The following is a 26,242-nucleotide window of genomic DNA, read 5'->3' as shown; positions in this document are numbered from 1 at the left end:
AAAACCACAAATAAATCACTCCGTCGTCCACCTCCCACTGTTAGAGTTATTTTGACTTTAATACATACATTTTTTTTTGTCACATCCGTTTAAGAATTAATATGCTTACGTGATTAATATCATGTAATGTAAATACCAATTCCGAGCTCTACAAATTGATGTCAAATTAAATCTAATTGAACGCGTCTGAATGGAAAAAATGTAAACAGGGATAGCGTCACGTGGAACGACGCACCTCGTCGGACGATTATGCTACAAAATGTCAAAAAAGCAAAAGTACGAAGGACTATAGGGGCGGCGACCGCGGCTCCAAGGGAAAGGGGGAAGGGAAGCGTGGCCGTCAGTTTCTCGCCGAACGCCGCGACGCGAGCACGCCCCGATGCGACTCGTGCCCTGACGCGATGGCCTCGTCCACGAGCGGCAACATCGTGATCGAGTGGTTGCGATCGCTCCACTTGGGCCAGTACGCGGAAAGTTTTATAGACAATGGTTATGATGACTTAGAAATATGCAAGCAGGTCGGAGAGCCCGATCTGGACGCCATCGGCGTCCTGAATCCGACCCATCGCCAACGCTTGCTGCACTCCGTCAGAACTTTGAGAGAGGAAGGTGCGGCGGCTGTTTACTTCACTTTGGAGGAGGCGGCTGCCGCCAGGGATTCCTGCAGATGCGAGGAGGAGAACAGGAAGGAGCAGGCTTCTGCGGTAGTGGAGCCGGCAAAGTACGCGGACGAGTACGAGGAGGGGAAGGCCGAGCTGGTGAAGATCCCTCGGATTCAGCTGAAGCGTCTGCTGCGGGAGCGGCTGGCGCAGGACGGGATCCGCCTGAGCTTGCAGCCGTACTCAACCACGGTCAGTGTCTGTAGATGCGGCAGTGCTTCTCGCGTCGTCCTGTGAAAGTGGAATTAAAGTCGCACGTGTGTATTCCTAGTGAGTGTTTTAAATATCGAATGAGGCCGTGTAGAGGCACTGCCAGCGTGCTATTTCTTTTGAATAAGTCTGTGTGTGGTACGGCGTCTTGGCCGCGGGCGGATCGCTTCTCGGGACGTGTTGCCATAAAGTTTGTTGCGTGCGTGATTTCCCTGGAGATGAAGGAGTTTGCGCGCCTTCCTGTCGTGAGAAGATTGTAATCGCGTGCCTCCCGGCTCTAAATTGGGTTTTACGATAAATCGCACAACCTGTTTTAGCTCCTTGAGGCGTTAATTAGCAGAACGACTTGTTCTCGCAAAATGAAGATCTCGGTTCGGAATAAACTGAGATGCAAATTAGTAGTCGTTTACGTTCCACTGAAGACTTCATTGGAAAGTTAATCAATCTTTAAGTCTCGTCGTCTCGAAATCGGTGCAGGTATTTTCCGTACTTTGCATTTTATTAAGGTTTTGAGTTTGAATCTGGGATGACCTGTTGTTCTAACAAGATTAAGTAGGTATTCCTTGTATTATTAGATTTCAAGCAGGATTCTTATTTACCTATGTAAAAAGTTGCGCCCTTTTGAAAGCTCCAGCCTATGTAAAAAAGACTAGGTATTATTATTTATTACTTTATTTACTTAAATTTCATAATACCTGCCAAAAACTCACAAAAGTAGGGAAGTAGGCCTACCTATTATAAAACTCACGATGTCTGGTGTCTGGTTATCACAAACGAAATGAATGAATGTCTCAGACTGTCATCCAACTTTTTATGCAAAGTCGAACAGAGATTTTATCTAAAATTCTTTTTTGCTTTATAAAAGTGTGTTCATGAAAATTGAGCTACATTTATAAGATGCGAATAAGGTACCGGTATATAATAGAATAAACATTTATTCGTGAACACAGGCAAGACCAAATAAACATAATAACAACAAGACAGAAAGGAATGAAGTGTCACGAAATGGCCTCATCTCAGCGTATTGCTGGTGACATCCAGCGCTGATCTTCCGATGAGACCACCAAGTGAGAAAGATTCACGGAGGGTAACAGACAGAAGAAATACAAATCACATACAAGAACGTGGTCAAACAGTTAAGAAAGTGAAAACGTTACAGGAAAAATAACAACAGAATGTGATCGAAACATAAAAAAAAACAGAACATACTAAGTTATTAAAAATAAAAAGAGTCGTACACGTATATTTATATAGGTACCTAGATATAATATATTTCCCATTGCCATTGGCACCTGTCGAGAAAAAAGATTCCCTTAGCGAAACACCCTTTTATACCTACGTCCGGTTGCTTTACTTAGTTACTTAAGTTGAGAAAGGATGAAGGAACGATTCAATTGAAATAGATAAATAAGAATAGTTATTTGTTATACAAGGGGGCAAAGTTGTATTTTAACGCCGAGTGTGGAATTGAAAAACGAGCAAGCGAAAGGATTCTATAGTTGCACCACGAGCGAAGCGAGTGGTTCGAGAATAGAATCCTGAACTTGCGAGTTTTTTAACACACAAGAAGTAAAATACATTTGGACCCGAGTGTAACACAAAACTTTTCCCATCACTATAGCGAGGAAACTACAACGCAAAAAATGCGTTTATCACTGCTTCTGGTAGTTCCACAGGTGGTAAATCATCTTTATTACTAGATTCACCTACTTTTATCAATTTTAAAGCAGTTAATTTGACTTTATTCAAGGTCAAATTACTTTATCCACTAGTGGTAAAATGCGTTTTTGGGCCATTTTATTCAAAGTTGTCCACCCCGAAAAAAGTTGATATGAAAATGAAACCGATAGAAATTTATTAAAAGCTATTTTTATAGATTCTTTAATAAATAAATTTATATAAAATATAGAAGGTTCACTTGACTTTTAAGTAATTAATGAAAAAAATATGTTTTTGTTGAGTTGAGGGGAAGCGAGTGTTCCGTTCCGCAACCAAATTTAATCGCAGATAATGTAAATATAAAAGGTTTGGGAATTTTACAATATTTTTATTATTCATTCTAAAATAACAAATGAAGAAATTACACTTTCATTTTCACATAAATGCGGACTACTATTTTTTTAAACCCATATATATATCCGTTCCGTTACTTTCAGTACAAAATAGAGGAGAATTTTTAAGATTACTATACTGTTTCACAAGTTTATAGGATGCCATCACTTGTAATCAATAGTTTAAATGTTACTATTTCAATATAAAATAACGGAAACGTAGTTTAATAACAAATTGTATTTAATTTTTGCAAATAAAACTATTTGAAACATGGGACAGTAACGGATCTGACTGTATGGGTAACGGATGAAAGCTAAGGTCTCGTCTACACTTGAACGTGGGTACCTAAGACCTCCAAAACATATCGCGAGTAATGACTAAAACAACCGGAGTGTGTAATCCGTGATTGATTACCATATTTTAGATGAGTTAGTTTTAATCCCATACGTTTTTCTTTTATTTCCCGCAATCAAATGAAACTAAAACATCACATTAAAACCACGTGAATACCGCTTTATACTTCCATTCCGATACGTTTTTCTTTCCGCCTATACGAAACCAACGATCTAGTATCGGATCGGAAGTAACGGAACGCTACCTCCGGCGATATTTTACTTAATTATTTATTAAATAATCACAAATCTTGTTTTTAATTGGCTTATTTGGTTTCAATATTAGTACTTTGTTTTAGGAATCGATGTTAAAAGGTTGCATATTACGTATTTACCCGCAAATTTGGTTTCGGGAGGTGGAATGAGAAAATGTTACCCCTGAGTACGAGCTACTTTGATGCGTGTTTGGCGGCAACTGGCAAATGCAAGATGACGGTATTGAGTAGTTTTAAATTAATTTTGCCAAGCTGAATAAAATGCTACCAAATGTTAGGAACTTTCTTTTAATTTTAACAGTCATTCTGCGGTTTCGGAATGGAAAATTCCACAATTACCAGATTCCGTCTCGGCAAATTATAGTTAATTTTAAATAGTACGTTTATTTATTAACATGAAATATTTTATAACATAATAGCGTATAACTCAATCTTTTCAAATTATGCCGTCATCAATATTTAGTACAATTAGTTATAGAATAAAATCCATAGCAAAAACGATATTTGACGTGGGACAGCAAAAAATTGCCCATTTTTTATCACATTATAATTTTTAACAAATACATAATTATAATAAAAATTTAAATGAATATTGTAAATTACTGTCAACTAAATTTGGGTTCGAATAAAAAATAGTCTTCATTAGTTTAGACTCTTTAAATACGCTAAATATTATATCAAAAGTATGGGACAAGCCAAAAACGGGGTGGACAACTTTGAAAAAAATGGCCCTTTTACCCGCTGGTATTAAAGGACAAAACACGTGTTTCCGAGCTAGTGAGGGGAAAAGGATATTATTGCTGGACTTGTAGCAAAAAGAGACGAGACAGAGCGGTACTTAAAACACCTCGATAGAGCAGTTGAAATTGATAAGCGCTGGTGGCCTAGCGGTAAGAGCTTGCGACTTTCGATCCGGAGGTCGCGGATTTGAACCCCAGCTCGTACCAATGAGTTTTTCGGAACTTATGTGCGAAATGTCATTTGTTATTTGCCAGTCGCTTTTCGGTGAAGGAAAAACATCGTGAGGAAACCGGACTAATTTCAATAAGGCCTAGTTAACCTTCGGCTTGGAAGGTCAGATGGCAGTCGCTTTCGTAAAACTATTGCCTACGCCAAATCTTGGAATTAGTTGTCAAAGCGGACCCCAGGATCCCACGAGCCGTGGCAGATGCCGGGATAACGCGAGGAGGAGGATGATGATAACCTCCTCTCTTGATATTTGGAAGGTTAAAAAATAGGAATGCCTATGAAATATCTACTTCAAAGCATCTCGCTTTTTATTAGTTTATAGTTCATAATTAACACCAAATGGTACCTAACTTCTGGGATTTTTATCTCACCTTTTACTTACTACTGGGAAAAAGAATGTCCCACTACCTAACCTTTTCCTCACTCTCGTCAAACCTTTTTTTTGTGTGCAAATTTTTCCTATTTTAACCTTTTAGGTACCTGTTTTCCACTTTCAGAGATATAAATAAAAATATTAAGTCCTTACATTTATGTAACCCATGTTTTTTTTTAATTAATATTAAAATCTGAAGTTGAAAATTAATAAATATTGCAATACCTGAACCGGAAAACACGTAGGTCGGACACTTGAAAATCACTCGTCAGTCTGGTAAAAATATGCACTAGAGATGGACCGAATATTCCGTAAGTAGGTATTCGGAATTCGGTACTTTTTGCTGGCCGATTTATCAAATAAACAAATCTAGTACGTTCTGTACGTTGATGACATCATATTATTTCAGCATCTCAAGGAACAACCAAAATGAGATAAATATGCGTTAAAATAAAAGTTCAACAAAGCAAACATAAAAAAAACCCAGTTCCAGTTTTAATTAAGTTATCCAGTTAATGATAGACACATTAGGAGCCGTAGCCATTAACGATCTTTTAAATCTCAACCTGCCTTTAAAATGTTATGCAACCAAATTACTCGGTTCGGTAAAATCTGAAACGAATTATCATCCTCCTTGCGTTATCCCGGCATTTGTCACGGCTCATGGGAGCCTGGGGTCCACTTTGACAACTAATCCCAAGATTTAGCGTAGGCACTAGTTCTCTAGCCATCTGACCTTCCAACCCGAAGGGTAACTGGGCCTTATTGGAATTAGTCCGGTTTCCTCACGATGTTTTCCTTCGCCGAAAAGCGACTGGCAAATATCAAATGACATTTCGCACATAAGTTTCGAAATACTTATTGGTACGAGCCGGGGTTCGAACCCGATACCTCCGGATCGTAAGTCGCACCCTCTTACCGCTAGGCCTCCAGCGCTTCCAAAAAAAAAAAACTGAAACGAATGTTCGGCCAAATATTCGTATTCGGCAAAGTCCGTTGCCCATCTCTAACATGCACATTACGCATATTTGGTGCCTATTTATAAGTAATTCGTACCCGGGGAACTCGTATGGGCGGAAGCGTTGAGTTGATATTTTAATTGAGGTGTTATTAATTATTCGGCTGGGTAGTGATTAAGAGGGCGGAATATTACGCTGAGGGCACGCCCTTACGTCGCTTACACTGGTACCTATGTTACGTGTGGAGTTGTGATTGTGACTGACGCTTTATTTTTCTTATTGTTGAGAGCGTGTAATTTCTTACTACTGGGCAAAGGTCTCCACTTCGCTTGTTCCATTTTTGCTCCAGCTCATCAATCATCATTCCTTCGTATACGTGATCTTCTGCTTCCTCTGTAAACTGTGTATTTGCCTGACTTATTTCTTCCTAATGCTGACTTAGCTTTAGCTTTTAAAAAAAAACTCCCAGAGGCCGTAAACTACTACTATTTCAGTACAGATGGTGCTTTTTGTCCGTTCCGTATTAGTGCGCAAAGTGAGTGGTTCATTTCTTATCAGTATCACGTCGAAACTTCAGATGGCTATCTGTACTGAAAAACGTCGTACGATACACGTGCGAAAAAATACCTACCTATCGCTAATAAACTTACATTACCTAGCTGTAAAACAATTAATTTCACAGGTAGGAAAAGCAACACGACCGTGTTCTTTACAGTTTGCCAAAAAAGTTAAAATAAATAAACGCTAAACAAAGACCGACAAAAGACAATGTTATCTCTAGAAGCGGTGTTTTGCAGCTTTTAGATACCTAGCAAATAAAGGTACTGACAAAAAAGTTCTCAGAAATATCTACTTCGTTGTGGGCATTAATCGTATGGTAGTTACTTTAATAACCTTCGTAAATCTGGATTATATCGACTACCTTCCTATATCATACGTCATAGTGTCAAATACTGGCTTCTTAGCTTTATCGGAAGTGTAAAAATACATATATCTTTTTTCCAATTCCACAAATAAAATATAAGGATGTCGTGATACATTATTTCAATTGCTTACTTCATAATTTCTTGGAAACCATTATCAAATCAGATAAAATTAGGCCAAAGATAAAATCGACAATTTCTCCGAACGAACGGACGAAATACGAAAACGAAATGTTGCAACTTCCACGTCCGAAGGGATCTGTTACATTTCAAACGGGTAGAACGGATATGGCACGTACAATAGGCCAAAAACATAAATATTGGGCTATTAGTCGGAACTGCGATACCGATACCCGACGATATGTCAGTGCTTTGTGTGTGAGTTCCGGCCGTAATCGCAGCACAAAATTGCCTTTAGACAAAAAATCTACTGTAATTGTTCGGGACCAGGTAGCTATGGGGGAGGCACAATGTGCTACAAGTTGATAGTGAGCTTTAGAATCAAACCATTAATAACGCTGAAATTGATACAAATGGGAACTTTAATGGTATCAACGCCGCATTTATTGTTATGGTCTCCGTTAAATAGTTTAAATGACCAAAGGCGAAAATGTACGAATAAAGATAGAACCATTGAAATTCGATATTGAGGTTTCAAATGCATTAACAGCGCCAAAATTGATAAACAAAGGCAAATGCTCGCTTTTATTAGTGTAATATGTGATTCTCTTTGTTTTGCTATTAAATATAATGTATTAACTAGTATCATTATTACAGATATAGATGCAAGTGTGGTAATGTGTATCAATACAATGTTTATAATAAACTTTATAATGATACCACTTCAAGTTCTTTTACAAATCATTGCAAAATTGCTTAGGCTCAAAGGGATTTTACCAGCTTTTTGCTATCGAAAAACAAAGTACGTGGAGGAAGTCCCTCCGCGCGGAAGAAATGAAACTTCGTAATGTGTTGTTTTTCATAATTCAAGTTGGCAACACTGAGGAACACAGTTGGAAGTCGCATTATTATTATTAAGTTTCACTTCAACAATTTAAAAAAAAAACTTAACCCGTTAGTTACAAAAACAAAGTTAAAATAACAGCTAAGCTAATGACCATAATGATCCTGTATTTAAACAGTGTAAATAAAGACAGCCAAGGTTGCGAAATTTGTCCTTGATAAACAGATCTTAAAAGAGTACACAAACTTAACCAGGCAAATATTTACTGCCTTCAAGCGATACCCGGGAGTTTGTAATGCCAGTGGCTTTCTTAGGTGCATTTTTTACCGTGCGTCTTCGGTTCAATGTGGATTCTTTGCTGGTGTTACCAGACGTAAGGATTTTTCTTGACATGTGTAGCTTTTTATGATTGCTGTGCGCTTTTTTTGTCATACGCTGCTTTTTGTTGAAAGGAGTATTTTTTACCGTGCGTCTTCGTTCAATGTGGATTCTTGTCTGGTGTTACCAGATTGTGGGATTTTTCTTGACAGTTGGTAGCTTTATAAGGTTACCTTGAGATTTTTTTGGCAGTTGTAGTTTTCTTACTTTCTTAATTTTTTTTTTACCGTGCCTCTTCGCTTAAGTGTGGATTCTTTACTACTGTTAGCAGATGAAGAGGTGTTTCTTGACAATCCGTCCCTATAAGTTCTGTTGAGACAAAATACGAGTGTTATTATACAAACGATAAAGTATATGAATAACATGTTGAGCTATTCGATGTCACCAAGTACCTATTTTGAACGACATTTCGAAACACAACCCTGGCAATCCCATTCTTGGCGCACTCGGGAACTGGTTTCAACATGGGGACCGAAAACCGGTAAAAAAACACCGCAGGTAATTACGGTAGGCTCATCGCAGTACCAATACGTAATTGTATGGGTTTAATTGAAAATTCAAATCTCGAGGGTAAAAAGTGAAGCGTGAGACTTTATCGCTGGGTTTTTGTACTTTTTATCGTAAGGATGGAGTCGTTTGTTTCAAGAGTGGTTGAATAATGTATTTAAGGGCAGGAATTCAAATCGGTATTCATTTGGTTTTTTCTTCGCTGATGAGTCTATTTGGTATACGTGTTTTTGCGTTTGTAGGTTTTCCTAGAATGTGTTCCTTATAGGTTACAATGTGCATTGTAGCCAGCGTGCTTGTTAGCGACGTTATTAGAAATGGCGCATTGTGTGCGAAGTCGGAAACAAAGCGTGCGCAGTAAAAAGGAAAATTCGCGGAAGGTTAGAGTTGAGCATTGAAAACGCTGGTTTGGTTAACAAAATAGACTTTACGGGTAGTAAAATGTTGCAGTACTTTGTGGAGATATTCTTCACTTACTTTTCTGCGCGAGTAACAGAGACAATGTCTATAACTTTCCTGTGTTATTTCGTGTATATAATTTTGTAGATATTTGCTATTAATGATGACAATACCACACTTCGTGATTCCAAGTGCAGTAGGTACAGAGTTAGCCTCGTCATAGTTTTTTGTACCGAAAATACCTATGCGGAACATTCTTAATCTAGCTAATGTTTTAAAATTAGATTATAGATTATGTTGCTATTGTGAAACCAAAAAAAAATTTGTTTGTAATGAAGTCGATGATGATCAAGTAGTTATGGCCGTAGGTTTCCAAAATCATAGGTTATAAAAATGTAGCTTTAATTGCAGACCTATAATTATTTAGAATTCATCGCCATTGCATGAGATTCCTAAAATAAGCTAAATGTGTGAATATTGTCAAATCCAAATGACTGAGCTGCTCACGCCCCAATTAATTTTCACCGTCCCCTTCATTGAGGGGACTTTCTGATACCCAATGTCATAAATCTAAGGTCACGGCTGATACAGATCGATCCCACACACCGTAACCGATCATTCGCGAACCCATTATGATCCATTACTTCCTGTGTTGCTAATTTTAACGGAACATTCCAGACGCTTGGAGATCTTGGGCGTTTTAAATGTACAGGGACCAGTGTGAGGTCTACGGGCCAATCTACAAATCCGAAATAGTGCAAAACTTTTACTATCGTCTTTGTACGGAAACATACGAATGTGTCACTCTATTTAAGTCCTAGTGAAAAAAGTAGGTACCGAGATTTCCAGAAGTATGAAAAATACGAAATTTTCCAAGAAACTATTGTGGTAAAAGATTAAAACAGTATGTATTCCATATGTAGCGTCTCCCGAGCGTCGGTGTCTAGTCAACTTTATAGCTAGTGCTCGACGCAACGTAGATGCAACTGAGCAGGCCCCGTAGCCGAATGGCATTTCTACGACGCGAAACGAAAACGAAACGCCGCGAAAGGTACTTAGGCTGTATCGCGCCAATACGCAAGAGCGAGAGAGATAGATACCTACGAGCGTTTCGTGAGCGTTTGTGCATTCAGCTACGCACGCAGAGACGACATTTTCCAAAACGGTGATAGGATGCCGATGCTAAAATAGTATTTGTTTGAGCCAGAGCTCAAGTTGTGCTGGATTACCCAATAATAAGAATCATCTATACACTCGCGTAGCCAAAAGAATGATAAACATAGAGGGGTGTGCGGATGTAACGGCTTACGCGGACATTAACGCCTGTGGCGTTAGTTCCATTCTCTATTCATAGGACAATTCATTCACATCCCTATTGTTGAAAAAGAAAAACAAATTTTAAGCTCAAATGACAAATTGATTGATTACGAACACCGTTCGTTCTGACGATGAATGATAGATTTCTCTGGGAGTACGTAGTTTCTAAAAGGAAAATGCCATTAAAACCGAATTTTCCGTCAAATGGTATTGGTGATTTTATAAGAGTTTTCCTCAATTTGTCGAAATATTCTTTCTATGTTTCGATAACTCACAACATCCTTTTTTATTAACAAAGGAGTGCCCCTTTCTATAGACTTAAAGGCAACCCAAAATAACATTACCAAAAGAAAAGATAACTTAATAGTAAAAGGAAATAATGTTATAATGTATGCTAAACGCCTTCCCATTAAGTGGACAGCGATGAAACATGCGTTTAGATACTCACGAATTTATTTTATCATTCGTTCGTGAACTACATAAATAATATCTACTTAGCATACGGTAACGGCTTCTTTTATGTCACTGATTGTCATTGATATGTATTATGTGTAGCGGCCTTAATGCCACGCATATTTTAAAGGTAAAAAAGAGCCATTAGAGGCAACTTTAATCGTTCAGAAAAAAAGTGGTTTATCTTTATTCAATACGCTGGCACTCGCTTCGACGCTACTCTAGTAGCCGGAGTACCAAGTGACGGTTAAGTTCATGCCATCCCTTTTTATAGCACTGGATCGGAACAAACGAAAGAGATAACCATATGACTTCAGTCGCCATTATTGCGGTTAGTATAGAAAAAGTGGCAGCGCTTTGGTTTAGAATCGCATTATGAGTTTATACAGGGTGGCATAGAGAAGGTTACGTAAATGGCAAAACCTATTGTTTATTTAAAATAAAACCTAAACTGCGCAACGTGCTGTTACATAATACAGTTATTTTTGTTCTGTGCATTTTATTTATTAAATCTGTTTGATGGCCAATAATAGAGTCACAAAGAGTTACTTACACGTCAAATGCCACTATTTAAACTGTTTCTGAAACTTTACAAATGTAAATGAAGACCCTATTAAAGGTTAATTGATTTAAACAAATCCATTCGAACTACCGTCACATTTTATCTCCATTGTTAAAAGCGTAGGCCTCTCGGTTGTTTACATAAACAAAATTAAAATATGAAAGCCGACTCTTGGACCAGCCATAATCTTCATGTTACACCGTTTGACACATAAATAAGCTTTTGTTACAAAATCATAAACTTGAAATATTACGTTATCATTATCTACACCCAAACTTTTTTCGTGTACAAAACATTGATGTAATTTATTACGTTACGAAAGCTTATTTGTATTCAATATGTCATACGTACTAATGTTTGATTTAATCAAATATGTGTTTCCATATTCTTGTTTACTCAGAAACGGGGCGCAATATTAACTTGGGATTTTTTTTACCTGGAGTTTTATTACAAAAGCTTATTTAAGGCCGAGTCGTAGCAGGGGCGGCTCTCTCCGCGATTCTATCGCCGCGCTACAAGTACATGCTGGCGGCCGCGAGTTCGCGGCCTAATCACGGGTGGCGCGCGTTCTCACGGAACGCACGTTCGCACTTTCTATTGTTACATTACGTCGCGAGTTTTTTTTAAGGTTCATATGCGATGTCCACGTGTGGAATGGCTAATAATGCTTAGTTAAATATACAATTATACATCATGAATAAAATAGGACAATCTTACACAGATCTTATTGATTAAGTCCCACGGAAAAATCCAATAAGGCTTGTGATGCTGAAGGCTTAAACAAAAATATACAGCGCGTAAACCTAATAAGGGCGATAAATGAAACCAGGCATATAATTCAATATTGTTATCATTAATTAAGAGGTGGTTTTGAGTTACTTTTAATTTTCACCCCATAATGAATTTTTGAAAAATTTCCCAGCAGCAATGTACTGTAAACGTGGTTGCGATGACAATCAATGACAACTGTCAACGAGCGGTTAACGCGAGTCTGTTTGCATTACGTTGCGGGCCGAATTATTTTGTATGGATAAAAAAATATTTCAATTTTAAGTAAAAGTTATCTAATTCCATTTTTTATGTCCTATACTCACCACCGTTAAGAGGTTCGCCCGTATTAGGTTTACACCCTGTATAAATACTGTATATATAACTAGAAAGTACCCAAGACTTGAATATATAGTATAACATTTTATCTAATTAATTCGTTTTAATCCATAGGCAACCCTATCATCCGACGCTGCGCACGTGCGGCTCGTTTCTTTGTTAGAATTTTGTAGGCATTTAAAAAGGCGGCATTTCGTGAACATCAAAGCAGTGGGCCTTCTGTACTTGTACTATTATATATTCTGTGGTCGTAGTCTCAGAAAAAAAAACAGTATAAGAGCTCTTTCTGCAAATATTAAATTTTACGATATAAATTCATACAAGTATCTCATAGAAGTGGCGCTGAATCTTGAGCAGTTTCATGTGCTCTGCCTACCCGTTTCTGAACTAATGCGTGAGTTTATGTGTGTAATGTGATGTGTATGTATGTATCTTGAGTAACTTTTACCTTTTTATTTGGTTAACCTAGACATAAATACAGAATATAAATGCTGTATTAGTATTTTCTACAGTAGTTTGTTTTTGATCATGATTTCAAGATTGGTCTCGTAGTGTAGGTTTCACCTTCTAAATATTATTTAAAAAAACTGTACTTTTTACCTGAAGGTAAAGTGTGTCGCTTAACTTTAAACTTAGGTAAATCCATTCTGCTGTAAGTTTGAATATACATATAAAAAATATAATATGATCTGAAAGATAATCAACCTTATAGTAGAATGGATTCACTCAATTTTGAACTTAAGCTACACATGTAACTATGTTTTTTCAAAAAGAAATTTTTTCCGTGCTCGCAGAGCGTTAGACATATTTATAGGAATGCACGAGTTCGGTTCTTTGTAACGAAATGTGTGCAGAGTCACGCAGTTGGCCTAAGCTCCTGCTCGTTTTATGGCCACGCATTGTAATCACTTGTGTTGTGAAAACTCATTGCTGCAAGAATAGTTTATTGTTTTCGTTAACTAGGTTCTTAATGGAAGGTTGTTAAAGGTAATGGTTACATATTTTGTGTTGTTTCATAAAATTTAACAAGCTGTCTTCGCCGAAATGATAGGCATTATCACTAAAATAAAATCCTTAAAATGTAAAGTATCGGTTATATCAAATTATGTTCAAAAATTTTTATATTAAAGGAAAAAATGGAAAAATTTACGCTTCCGGTGGGACTTGAACCCGCACCATTTTTGCAATCCGTGCAATGCTCTTACCAATTGAGCTACGGATTGCAAAAATGGTGCGGGTTCAAGTCCCGCCGGAAGCGTAAATTTTTCCATTTTTTCCTTTAATATAAAAATGTTTAGAATCGTTAGCAGACGTTTCTGCTTAATAAAAATTACTTTATGTTCAAAAATGCTTTCCTATACTGTTACTAAAGATACTACGTATATTTTGCCAGTAAGCCGCATCAATATCCCAGCTTCGTCAGGTGCAGGCTTGCAGGATGTTTGCCTGTTTGCGCACAGACCTAAAGTCAGCTAACTTCGGCTTGCACTTGAGCTCGCTGGGAAGATTAGCATCCGTGATTGTAAGGTCAAGGGGGTCTGAATTCAGTTTTGGAAATTGGATTTCCGTTGCAGGGATTGCTTGATTAATCTAAGGCGAAATTCAATTGCTAATGCATATAGATTGCTTAGTCGGATCGGACTTATTTTACGGTATGTATGCAGTATATACATTCCATTATTACGTAGAATAGCCTACCTATACGTCATAAAGGCGTTTCAATTCAACAGAAGAATCAGCGCCCTCACATCAGCATTTGTCAGCACTGTCACCAGCATGCATGTGACACCAAATATTGATTGAAGCACTGTTATTCCAATCTGTCGCTTGTCAATTCCGGGTCGAGAGCAATCGATGAAGCCTACGCCATCGATAAACTAATAACAAAGAGGTACTTAAAGCTTGGATAGTTCGTCTCGATAGCGAGCTTAGCGAGCGTTCGCCTCAGGAAACCAGAATGTCTATCGCGCCGTTCTCAAAAGGCGTCTTTATCAATAGTACTACGTTTAGAGTAAAAAATTGCCTGAAATTTGCGAACTTCCGTATAAATGGTGAAATTTTAGAATAAATCAATTACCATTTGTGTTGTTTCATAAAATTTAACAAGCTGTCTTCGCCGAAATGATAGGCATTATCACTAAAATAAAATCCTTAAAATGTAAAGTATCGGTTATATCAAATTATGTTCAAAAATGCTTTCCTATACTGTTACTAAAGATACTACGTATATTTTGCCAGTAAGCCGCATCAATATCCCAGCTTCGTCAGGTGCAGGCTTGCAGGATGTTTGCCTGTTTGCGCACAGACCTAAAGTCAGCTAACTTCGGCTTGCACTTGAGCTCGCTGGGAAGATTAGCATCCGTGATTGTAAGGTCAAGGGGGTCTGAATTCAGTTTTGGAAATTGGATTTCCGTCGCAGGGATTGCTTGATTAATCTAAGGCGAAATTCAATTGCTAATGCATATAGATTGCTTAGTCGGATCGGACTTATTTTACGGTATGTATGCAGTATATACATTCCATTATTACGTAGAATAGCCTACCTATACGTCATAAAGGCGTTTCAATTCAACAGAAGAATCAGCGCCCTCACATCAGCATTTGTCAGCACTGTCACCAGCATGCATGTGACACCAAATATTGATTGAAGCACTGTTATTCCAATCTGTCGCTTGTCAATTCCGGGTCGAGAGCAATCGATGAAGCCTACGCCATCGATAAACTAATAACAAAGAGGTACTTAAAGCTTGGATAGTTCGTCTCGATAGCGAGCTTAGCGAGCGTTCGCCTCAGGAAACCAGAATGTCTATCGCGCCGTTCTCAAAAGGCGTCTTTATCAATAGTACTACGTTTAGAGTAAAAAATTGCCTGAAATTTGCGAACTTCCGTATAAATGGTGAAATTTTAGAATAAATCAAATGGTAAAATCGTGTAAAAACTATACCAATTTTAAGCGTCTCTAAATCTATCAACTTTCTATCTCCAAATGTTCAAATTCGTTTGACGCTGCCCAAAACCTGTCAGCTAAAGTTATTATAGTACCTAGTAGTTATAAGAAATATAGTTAGTAGGTATAAGAAATTTTGGTAGGTATAACAAACGATTATTGGTTCTACTAACCCCTGTTCAATAGCCAAATTCTAAAAAAATGTCAAGCGCGCCCGATAAGCGGTCCTACTTCAATAGTTGTTTAAATATTTCGTGGCTTCAAGTATACTGGTTGCCCAGTTCTCGAACATTCAACTGTACAAGAACACCCTAATAGCCAACACCTACACGTCCTGTAAATCCAGAGGCCATTAGTACAGACATTATGTATGCAGGCTTGCCCAGTAGCGATAACACTGGTAGCTGTTTATGCTCGCCTGGTACCTATGTAGGTATAACATTAGCTAAGCAATATGTTACTTGGAATTTTAGTAAAGATACATTTCAGGATAATAAAGGCCTGGATTACGAACGAGAAAATTGTAATCGAGTTTGTAATCCTTCCGCCCGTGGTAAGTACACAATGTTTTTCATCAATTTTATTTTATCATACTTGCAAAGGAGTGAAAAATAAATTTTATGGAAATAAAATAATTCTTAAATACTTACGATGACATTTTTGACAGGTTCTCGTAGGCACAAACTCATCCGGCATTCAGACAGGATTGAAAATTATGTTATTAAAATATGTATTATAAACCTCTAAATAAAATGTTAAAGCTCATTTCACTACTTAGTTTGTATGAAATAGCTGTAACTCCTCAGGTAGCTTTTAAAAGTTAGGAGGAATCAATACTCGTACCGTTGTGTTCTTAACTATTTCGAACTAATGTGATGAAAAGCTATAAAAAAATGTTTACGCTTTCATTCTTCAACTTGTACATTGAGTCCATCCACTTGTATTATTCAGCAAATGGACGGGCGAATAAACAAAATGTGACATTACCTGGGTAAAGGGACCTTATTCTCGATGGCGCTTACGGCGTTATGAACGATGTTCCTGTACAAATACGACGCCGCGGGACGTAAGCGCCATCGACAATAAGGTCCCTTTATCCAGATAACATCACAAATATTTCCAATAAGCTTATCTTTTTAAAATCACTGCACCCGGAGTTTAATTTTAACTGGATTGCTTTCAGAAAGCATTGAAGGCTCGAAATTGAATTTTAATATTCTTCATATGTGTAAAATGCCACGCTTTAATAATATGAATGTTAATGGGAAATATGTAGAAATTTTTTATTAAATTCTGATTTAATTACATAGGGCAATATTAATTGGGGGATCAGCTCGATTCGAGCTTATAGATACGATATGGATTAGATGTGCAAGTGTCAAAAATGTTTATTTTATGTTAGGTAGATTAGTAGTAAAAATAAGACGGTCAATGCAAATATTTATTTAAATATATGCAGTTGCTAATCGCGATATATTAACGTAGGTTCATTTGAATATGTCTCATGAAATTTTAACAGCTACGATCTATGCAAATGTTCAAATTTGTCTTAAAAACTTATCAGTTTAAGTGAGTGTACCTACGAAGCGAACAATATTATACCCGTATAAGCTATACTTGAGAAACATTGATGGGTACATTTTGTTATATTAACTTCTCTAATAGCCGCTTGCAGTCGGACCACACGTGTCTACAAACACTCTCTTACTCTTCGAGTCAATATTGGTCGGACGATTTGTAATTTCTAATTTACTCGAGCATGGCTTGTGAACAGATTTCATTTGGGAATGTACATTCAATATCGACCTAATGGGATGAATCTGTTTAATATTGGTGGGAAATTATATTAGTTCAAATGTGAATCAAAACAGAGTTAGAAGGAGTCAAAGCAACCTTACTGCATAGTATTGTAATTGTAATTACAAAATGTTGTACTAAATATTACGAGCAAAGTCAAATTGATATCAAGTTTTTATTAAAATATGATTTTGTTATAATATTTATTTTATTAATTTATTATTGTTCTATTTATATCTTTCGCTTTGAAGCTTTACTCAGGGTATAAAGTCGGTGCAAAGTTTGCTTTCGAGAACCGAGAAAGCGCTGAGTCAAAGACAAAAAGAAAATATTTTTTGTTTCCTGTCTGGCCTCATTTTACATAAAAATAATAACATGTAGACATAATAAACTAGGTATACTTATAACATAGCTAAACTTTTATTTTTACAAACTTTTTTAATTGGTAAACCCCACTGGACAAATAGCTAGCATAGCATGCACATGCTCGGAATTTTTCATTTGCCCTCCGTTTCGCACCTCCATGTTAGTTTAAATTCGGCAGTTCAAACATTTTGACCAACAGTTTTGACTTTTGACTGTAGCCAATTATGTAGTTTAGCCAAATGTTTAGAGTTGGAGTTTCATTAGTATGTATGCAGTGTAATACTTGTTGCAGTTTCGAACATTTACATGTTAATGTTAATATTTAACGCTGTCATCTAGCAGACAGTGTCGTGCCAAGCTAAGTTTACAGCGATGTGTGCAGAGGTTACGCAAACGTAATATTTTCATAGAAGTTTGACCTTTGTTCCAACTTAATTTAGAATGACTATAGCCTAATTGGCTTACATGTGGCATATAATTTCTCATATGCATAGTTAGACTTAGGCTGAATTGCTCTAAAATATGCTTGGTTAAGAATCTATTGAAATATTAGTCTTCGATAAGTGAAACAAATGCGATTTGTAGGTTAAATTACCAAAGTGGAGTTTTCAGCACAAAACAATATAAAGACGAATTGCATATATAAATATCTGTTATACATTACTTCGTTTAAAACCATATTCAGGAACTCTGACCAAAAAACAAATCTTTTACATATCAAATATGCTCTTATACATATATCAATATACTCGCTCTAAAAATAACATTGACATTAAACATTTTCCGTCTCATATTTCATAAGTTTTATGCCAAACAGGCCATCTAGTGCGAAAATTATAACCTGCTTACTTAAAGAGATAATTAAATACGGCACATAAAGCTCGGCGGATAAACAAATAAAATGTCCACGTTTTACTTTAATGGCGGGGATTGTTTATTCACAGTGTCGCGTCTTTTTAAATTGATGTCTTTACTTGCGATAAACGGCAAAAAGCTTGAATGCTTGTCTTTTATTAGCAGTGTTTTAATGACAATTCTGCAGATATATCGCTTTGAAGTCTACCTGGGTCACTATATTGCTACAAGATATGTATTTTGAGGCTCAAGCACTGAAGCGCCGCAAATATGCTGGTCTTTTAAGTAACCACGTATTTGCGGCTTTTGCAGTGGAGACTTTAGGGCCTTGGCGTCAGGATGCACGAACTTTGTCCAAGGATTTAAAGAAAAGGCTCCTTGACAAGTTGACACCACCAGTTTCCGTAGCCAAATGGCATTTCTGCGACGCGAAACGAAAACGAACGCCGCGAAAGGTAGTCTGGCTCTGTCGCCCCAATACGCAAGAGCGATAGAGATAGATATCTACGAGCGTTTCGTTTCGTGAGCGTCTGTGCCATTTGGTTACGCACCCAGGGATCCTAGGGCTGGTTCATTCCTGGGGCAGAAGATTGGCATTGCCATCCAGCGGGGAAATATGGCCAGCATTATTGGCACTCTTCCGCAGGGATCGGATTTGGGAGATTTTATTTGATAGTTTAGTTGGTAAGGGAAATTTTAGATATTGAGAGTGATTTATGTGTGATTGTGTTTAATTTAATTTGTATTCCATATTTGAAATAAAGTTAACGTAATATTGTCTTCGGTTACCACGATACTCATGAAATAAAACTATGGAAACGTGTTTTATAACTTGTACCTGTACTAAAATGGACGCTAAGCACGAGGAATTTCGTATATATTGAACCAACATTTGATATTTCTAATTTCTATAGTACGCGCATAATTGTATGAGAGTCCCATTCGTACAGTGACATTTGTGTAAAAAAAATACAGTGACAGGTTGGTAAGGGCCTCTTGCACCACCCGCTTAACTCAAGGTTAGTGGGCTGTCAACTGTTAAATTCCATATAAAAATGGTGGGTTAACCTCGGGTTAACCCAAAATGTAAGAAATTATTCCCATTTAGCCTCCTTACTTTACTGTAGGGTAACCGTTAACTGGAACCTATAAACGCTTTCAGATAACAGGTGTAAAAAAGGCTATCAAAAAATCATACTTATAACATTAATTCCTGTAATACACCGAATCGCTTTATGTAATTACGTACTTATATGAGCACCCCGAACACGTCAAGGGAGCAAATTACGTTTTCTCATAATGAGGGGTAATCGAAGGTTATTATTTTCATATTAACCTTCGATCGGTTCAACCCAACCACTGAACTGGATCAAATTTAATGATTACTCCCAAAATCGGTAAATAATGATAGCCTGCCAGAAACAATGGGTCAGCCATGTCTTTACCAGACTTATGCAGTAGATTTACATACAATTTATTTTTCTAATAACTGGGCATGTTTTTCGAAAGTGCTCATTTGGATTTGCATGAGAATCGAATTGAAGATACTCGTAACTCCTACACTTAAAATTAATGCATAATTATTATAAATAGACACTGATGCGTTATGTTCTGCATCATGTTACTTTCAAATATGATGATCAGATTTCGATAGTGTTGCAAGGTGCTACATTACTGCTGTATAAAAATATAAATATTTTTTTAACGTCTACAAGACTTGACTTCCGCGCGTCCTAATAGGCTTAAAGCAGAAAGGTTGATACCATTAATTCCAAACTAAAACGTTAAAACTTGGAAGTAATTATTATTTAGTGTTTTTCTAGATTACTTAGACAAACGAGTCCCCGATGCCACACCTTTCGGTCTTCCATTTTCTACACTGCACATAAACCGCGCAGTTCTAATTGCACTCCTATAAAGCGGATCCCCAGTTAGCTATCAGACGAACTTCAAGATTCTAATACCATCTAGAGGTCAACCGCGAAACACGCCTTCTTTGTCGTACTCATAAATTCTTACGTAAGTGCAACAGGGAGGTAACACGTCGAAAGTCGTTCGCGGTAGGTCCTCAGAGGTCAACCCGTACTGAGAATGAAACTATAAACCGGCCAAGTTAACGCGTGGGTCGAACAGACATCTTTTTATGTCCGTCAGGCGCCTCGACCCGGCCCAGCGGGAACCTAAGACCCGTGATTATATAAATTTATTATACACCTGTAAATTGTCTTTTTGTCCGTCTTTTGTTACACTTTGTTTATCGATCTGTCTGATTACTTGGAAAGCTAAATTGGAATTGTGTCATTCGAATGGTTTTTATCACAAACGTTCTTTGTGGCACCTGATTAACGGGAAATGATTGCCCTAAACTAAACCATCATATCCTTTTTTGTAGCGGCTATTTATGTGTGTTTATTATTACTAGCATACGGTCGCCATTTGTCACTGTATAACTATTAAATAAAGCAGCTTATTACAGTTGGATCAAGCGAAGTTTGTAAGTAGATGTGTCATTGGCAATAACTTAATGATGGCAATGTAAATTTTTTAATACAATATGATTATGAAGTTCCTTATGTAATCGTCTGACTTGGTTTCCTAAAGTTAGCTTGGATTGTCTCTACCTAAGTTAAAATAGCTAGAACTAAGTGATTTAATTATTGAACAGTGATCAGGAATAAACTACAGCCAATGTTCTAATTGACTGAAATAAAAATACATCTGCAGATAATGGGTAATCTACAACAGATATCGAGATTTTATAAATAGCCCGAGCCAAATTATGTATGAAAGCAGGTCAGAGCAGTCAATAACAAGCGTCTATTTCGGGGGTTATACACAAAAACAAGCTCTTTATGAGGTCCCGATACGCGCCACTCGTTCAGACAATCCAGAATGGGTACCGAATTGAAACTTTCGCTTAGTTTGCCTGAAATTGATTAGGGCGAAAATGGAATAAAGATTCCCCCATTTGAAACTTTTTCCTAAGTTAAATTCGTTGTCTCCAATTTACTTAATGAATCAGGAGTAGTTTGTGTCTTTGCATTTGTGCAAAATCTTCGTAAACAGTGGGTGACGAGAGTTTATTGTGCTTGAAGGCGATAATTTTTTCTGCGTCAATAATAAAGATACTTGTGTTATCTCCGTGAGTCATTGGCATGGATTGTGGAGTGAAGTGACGCGCCTACTGCCTGAGTCAGGTTGGGGTGAATATCGGGTTTTCTACAGCTACTGCCAATTCTAAACCAAAGACATCTGAAGGATGTGATTAGGATTTCGTGCCTTTCTCTCGTACTTGCTCGTAGCTGTATTGGCGAGGGCGAGACGCACAATGACTGAATGACATCTTTCGGATATCGTTCTAAAACGTACACCGTTTGAATTGCCCGGTAGGACACTAGCGGGAACAATGCATTCCTATGTTGTTACGTTCGGTCAACAAATGCCCAGCGGAATAAACGTTTTTGTCGACAACCCCCGCTAAATTAAACAGGGAAGCCGTTTTTGTTGTTTTTTATTGCCAGTTTTTTGTTTTAGCACCGCAGAATCCCGGCGGTTAAAACACTGTCATGCGTAAAATTATCTTAACAATGCAACTGTGTTTTGTTTTGGTAACAATAGCCGGGTTTGCCTACGGCGCGACAAGATTCACAGCTATTTTTGCAGTATTTTCCTGCTTTAAGTAATTGGCTTTCTCTTCTATCTTGTTAACTATCTATTTGGGTTCATGCCAATGAGTCATAGATTCGTTGAAGTTTGGATAAAACCTTTTACTTTTCTATTAGCTTAATTGTACTAGCCAAATATATCACTATAATCCATTTTATCATTAGAGCTTTTAGTAGAAGAGGGTTTTAATCAGATATCAAATCAATTTTAGATCCCAATTTTCTACCTACGCTGAAACCTTCCCTCTATTTACTAATCAGAAATGTAGAAAACCATTAATCCATTGTACTTCACATTCTTGACATGTAAAAGTGCCTAGTCGTTTCATGACCAAGGAAAGAAATAAACAACTTAGAATTGGAGTGAACAAAGTGAAATGCTTAGCGTCGCATGTCTGTAATCGCGGGCAGTTGACTAAATATTTTGTCGCGTGCATGACAAAACGACTTCACTTGGCGAACTTACGACCTGATTCGAATTTTAAGATACGACGAAGATACGTCCGAAATCAGCTCCAGATACGATATTGATTTAATAAAGTTTCTTCAAACAATTATCTAAGATAATACGTCAAAAATATTCTAAGCATGATGTTTCGGATGCTGCTCAAAAATTTCATTTCATCAAGGAAAACGTCACTTTGGACACTGGTATATACGATCGATCTTAAACTAATTATTGACGTATTTTGAAGTTCAAATCAGGCCATAAAGTATAATCGATTGCCAGTTACAGAAACTAGGTGACATTCCAATAAGGCTTAAGGATTTTTATGGTTTTATGTTCGAAAATTATTGGTAAAGTTAGAATACTCGGCAAACTCGGAATGTTGTAAATGAAAAACGGCTTTAACTTTCTGAAACTCTTGAATGTTTGAGTGGAAAACTCAGTGAAACAAGCTGGTATACATGTGTTCTATTGAAAACATTCCTATTACAAATTCTACAGGTCCGAATTTCGCGATTATGCTTAGAAAACGCAAAAGTGAAAAATACTTAAAGTCACTGTCGTAATGGTCATCTCACTTGATCTCACGATACTCTCTTCTTAAACTTTATACACGCTATTAACATCACGTAAGTCCTTTATGGCAATTTTCGAGTTTTACGATATCTCCAAAATATTCGGTTAAACATAAAATCTGGTTACAACATTTCATGAGAATCGGTTGAGATTTGCTACCTGGTGAGAGTGGTGAGGCGAACATAAGGACATACTCATACAAAAGCAAATCGAGTTAAACCGTAGACGCCCCGTAGCCAAATGGCATTTCTACGACGCAGCGAAAGATAGTCTGGTTTTGTCGCGCCAATACGCAAGAGCGATAGAGATAGATATTTACGAGCGTATCGTTTCGTGAGCGTTTGTGCCATTTGGCTACGCATCCTGGCTGTCGAGTGTCGATACGTTAAAATACATTACAATCGATAAAAATAACCGTTTCTCAGCTTAGTAAACTTTGAATATAGCTCTTGTTAAAAGTAAAAATATTGACTACTTGTGTTTAAATTAATGTCCACTTTGAGATAAATTAAGACACATTTTAATCATGCTGTACTTGATATTTCTTTTAGTGGTACGTGGGTAGCTGATAAAGTAAGTAATAAGGAGATAATTCCTTAAAGACATAAAATTATCTTTTTACCAGTTATAATAAAATTTTAACTAGTAAAATTTCCTTGCTCCTAATTGGAACGGCTATTACCTCACTTAGACATCCATTAGCCTCGCAATTTTATTACTATCCTAATAGGTCGGAGCGGCGAGCAAATTGCACAGACGCAATATTCGTTCAGAAATCCCACTTATTCTGAGTGCGTTTAAACCATTAGCCAAACAAACATTGGCCCAGCACTGCCGATTACGGCATTGTGTTGATGGGGTAAACTGTTTGACTCTAGACGTAACGGGACATTGTTCATTTGGGACGGGACGAGCGGGTGGCGTTTCTTAGAACCTTTTGTGAAGATGTTCTGAGGTTTTTGCGAATTGTAAAAGGTGACCTACTACTTATGAAGTAACAAATTAAATTAGCTAAACAAACATTAGCTCGTCTCGTCACCTGGCGATTAGAGTATTGTACCTACTGTTACAGATCTTTGTTCATTTGTTGGGATGAGCACGCGGCGATTCTTAGAAACTTTCGTGAAAATGTTTTGAGGTTTTTGCCAATCGTAAAACGTGGTTTACTTAGCCAGTAACAAATTAAATTAGCCAAACAAACATTGGTCCATCACTGGCGATTGTACTCACGATGTAAACTACATACTTATTTAGTTGACCCTAGCGGGACTTTGTTGGGACGACTGCGCGCTCGTACCAACAAAATTTCTTGGAAACTTGTGAAAATGTTCTGAGGTTTTTGCGAATTGTACTGTCTTGCCTAGTACTCGTAAGTTGTTATTGGGGTATTTTTATCGTAAAGTACCATTATTACACTGACGCAAGATCCTAATATTCCTAATCGTGTCTAATCTAATCAGTATTCGTATTTTGTTTATTTAAAATAAGTAAAGGAATGTATCTGTCTTTGATATTCTTTCACATAGTGCTCTTAAAAAAAAAATCACAGCAGTTTTTGAAAGTTGACGCTTAGTATTTTTTATTGTTTTTATTATTCACCTGCTTAAAGTTTGCATGATTTATTGTTACAATTTTTACAAGCCGACTGCTCTTCAGAGACCTGTCATGCACGTGTCATATTACGCCCTTTATGTTGTTGCATTTGTACCAAACGCCCCGATTAAGCTTTTTATCGCCGCGATCACGCAACTAACGAAAACACCTATGTTTTCATATTGTGGGTTTCAGTGAAATGTCGATCGATTACCGAGTACGAACGAATCTAAGGTTTAGATTGACCACTGTGCGTGTTGAAATACACAATTGCCTTAAAGTTTACCCACTAAGCCGATAGATGTCGCTGAACATATTATGATGTTATAATGATATTAAAAACGACCAAACGAAATAAGGCTCTGTCATCTGGTTTTATCTATTTAACCTCGCAAGGCCTAATACATAATCCAGGCTTTGGTGTAAATCCTAATTTATTTTGATATTGTTTACCTTTACGGCCTTAGTAAATTTATTTTGTCGGCCTGAAATCAAGAGTGATGAAAAAATTCATACAACGTCTGCGTTCTCGCAGTATCTCTAGAGCTTCTACAATGACTTTTTCACGTTTTTAGAAAACATTAGAATAAAATAGAATAGAATAAAACTTTATTTTATGTAATTTATATTACAGAATTATAGCCTACCAAACACAGCCATCATTATTTTAGAAAACATTATTCGATAGAGTGAACGACGTGTATATATTTTTTTGTTGTTGTAAGTAACCGCTTTGTGGAGCTCTTCACTTTCTCTATAGACACAGTCATTTTCCCTGACATTTTCGCTATCAGGTAGTTTTCCAAAACGTCAAAAAGTCATTGCACGGATACTGCGTAAAGCGTAAATCAGTGTAAATTTTTTTAATAGTCTTGAGGTGCCTATTCAGTCAAATACTCATGAAGAAAGAGGTCTTTCATCACTGGAAGTCCAATAACTCGCCAGTAGCTATATATTGGGAGTTCTGGCCCACTCCTAATGCTCCAGCTTCGCTTCGCTCGCTGTCGCAGTCGTGGTCCAGACACTCCCAATATATAGCTACGTGCGTGGTTCAGAAACTCTCAGTATATAACCATCATTTGCAACGTTGGGATAAAATATATACTCTAAAGCTTATTAAAATATACTACTGGCATATTGTCTTTCAAGTTAGTTGCACGTGTCTATTGATAATATGAAGTTTGTAAAACAGTCTCAGAAATTGCAGTTGGATGCTGTTTGTTCTTTGTCCAAGAAACGCTATTTTCGACATGGCTCACTTTTACCTGACACCATACGCTGTATAATATGCGGCCCATCCAACTGTGGAAAAACAAATTTAATTGTTGGTTTGCTGCTACATGAACAAGGTCTACGCTTTGAAAATGTTTATGTATACTCTAAAACCTTATTTCAACCAATGTACCAATTTCTTGAGCAAGTTTTAAAACTAGTTCCATCAGTTTCATTTAAAAAATATAGTGTAAATGATGAAATCTTAAGTCCTCATATAGCAAACATGAATTCCATTATAATATTTGATGATGTTGCGTGTGAAAATCAAAATAATATACGAG

At 37.1% G+C, this 26,242-nt stretch overlaps 1 protein-coding gene across 7 annotated transcripts in view; it reads left to right on the top strand.

Moving 5' to 3' along the window:
• The first annotated feature begins 362 nt into the window (after positions 1 to 362).
• Positions 363 to 26,242, top strand: part of LOC125224894 — a 206,470-nt gene continuing 180,590 nt past the window's right edge. For all 7 annotated transcript variants that reach the window (XM_048128396.1, XM_048128395.1, XM_048128399.1 and 4 more), the window contains exon 1: positions 363 to 851. In XM_048128396.1, coding sequence (XP_047984353.1) covers positions 402 to 851 — 450 coding nt within the window. In that variant the 5' untranslated portion in view covers positions 363 to 401. The remainder of the gene's footprint in view (positions 852 to 26,242) is intronic.

The sequence above is a fragment of the Leguminivora glycinivorella genome, chromosome 3 (genome assembly GCF_023078275.1).
Source record: "Leguminivora glycinivorella isolate SPB_JAAS2020 chromosome 3, LegGlyc_1.1, whole genome shotgun sequence".
Taxonomy (NCBI): domain Eukaryota; kingdom Metazoa; phylum Arthropoda; class Insecta; order Lepidoptera; family Tortricidae; genus Leguminivora; species Leguminivora glycinivorella.
The sequence above is the reverse complement of the archived record's forward strand: the minus strand, read 5'-3'. Positions and strand labels throughout refer to the sequence as shown.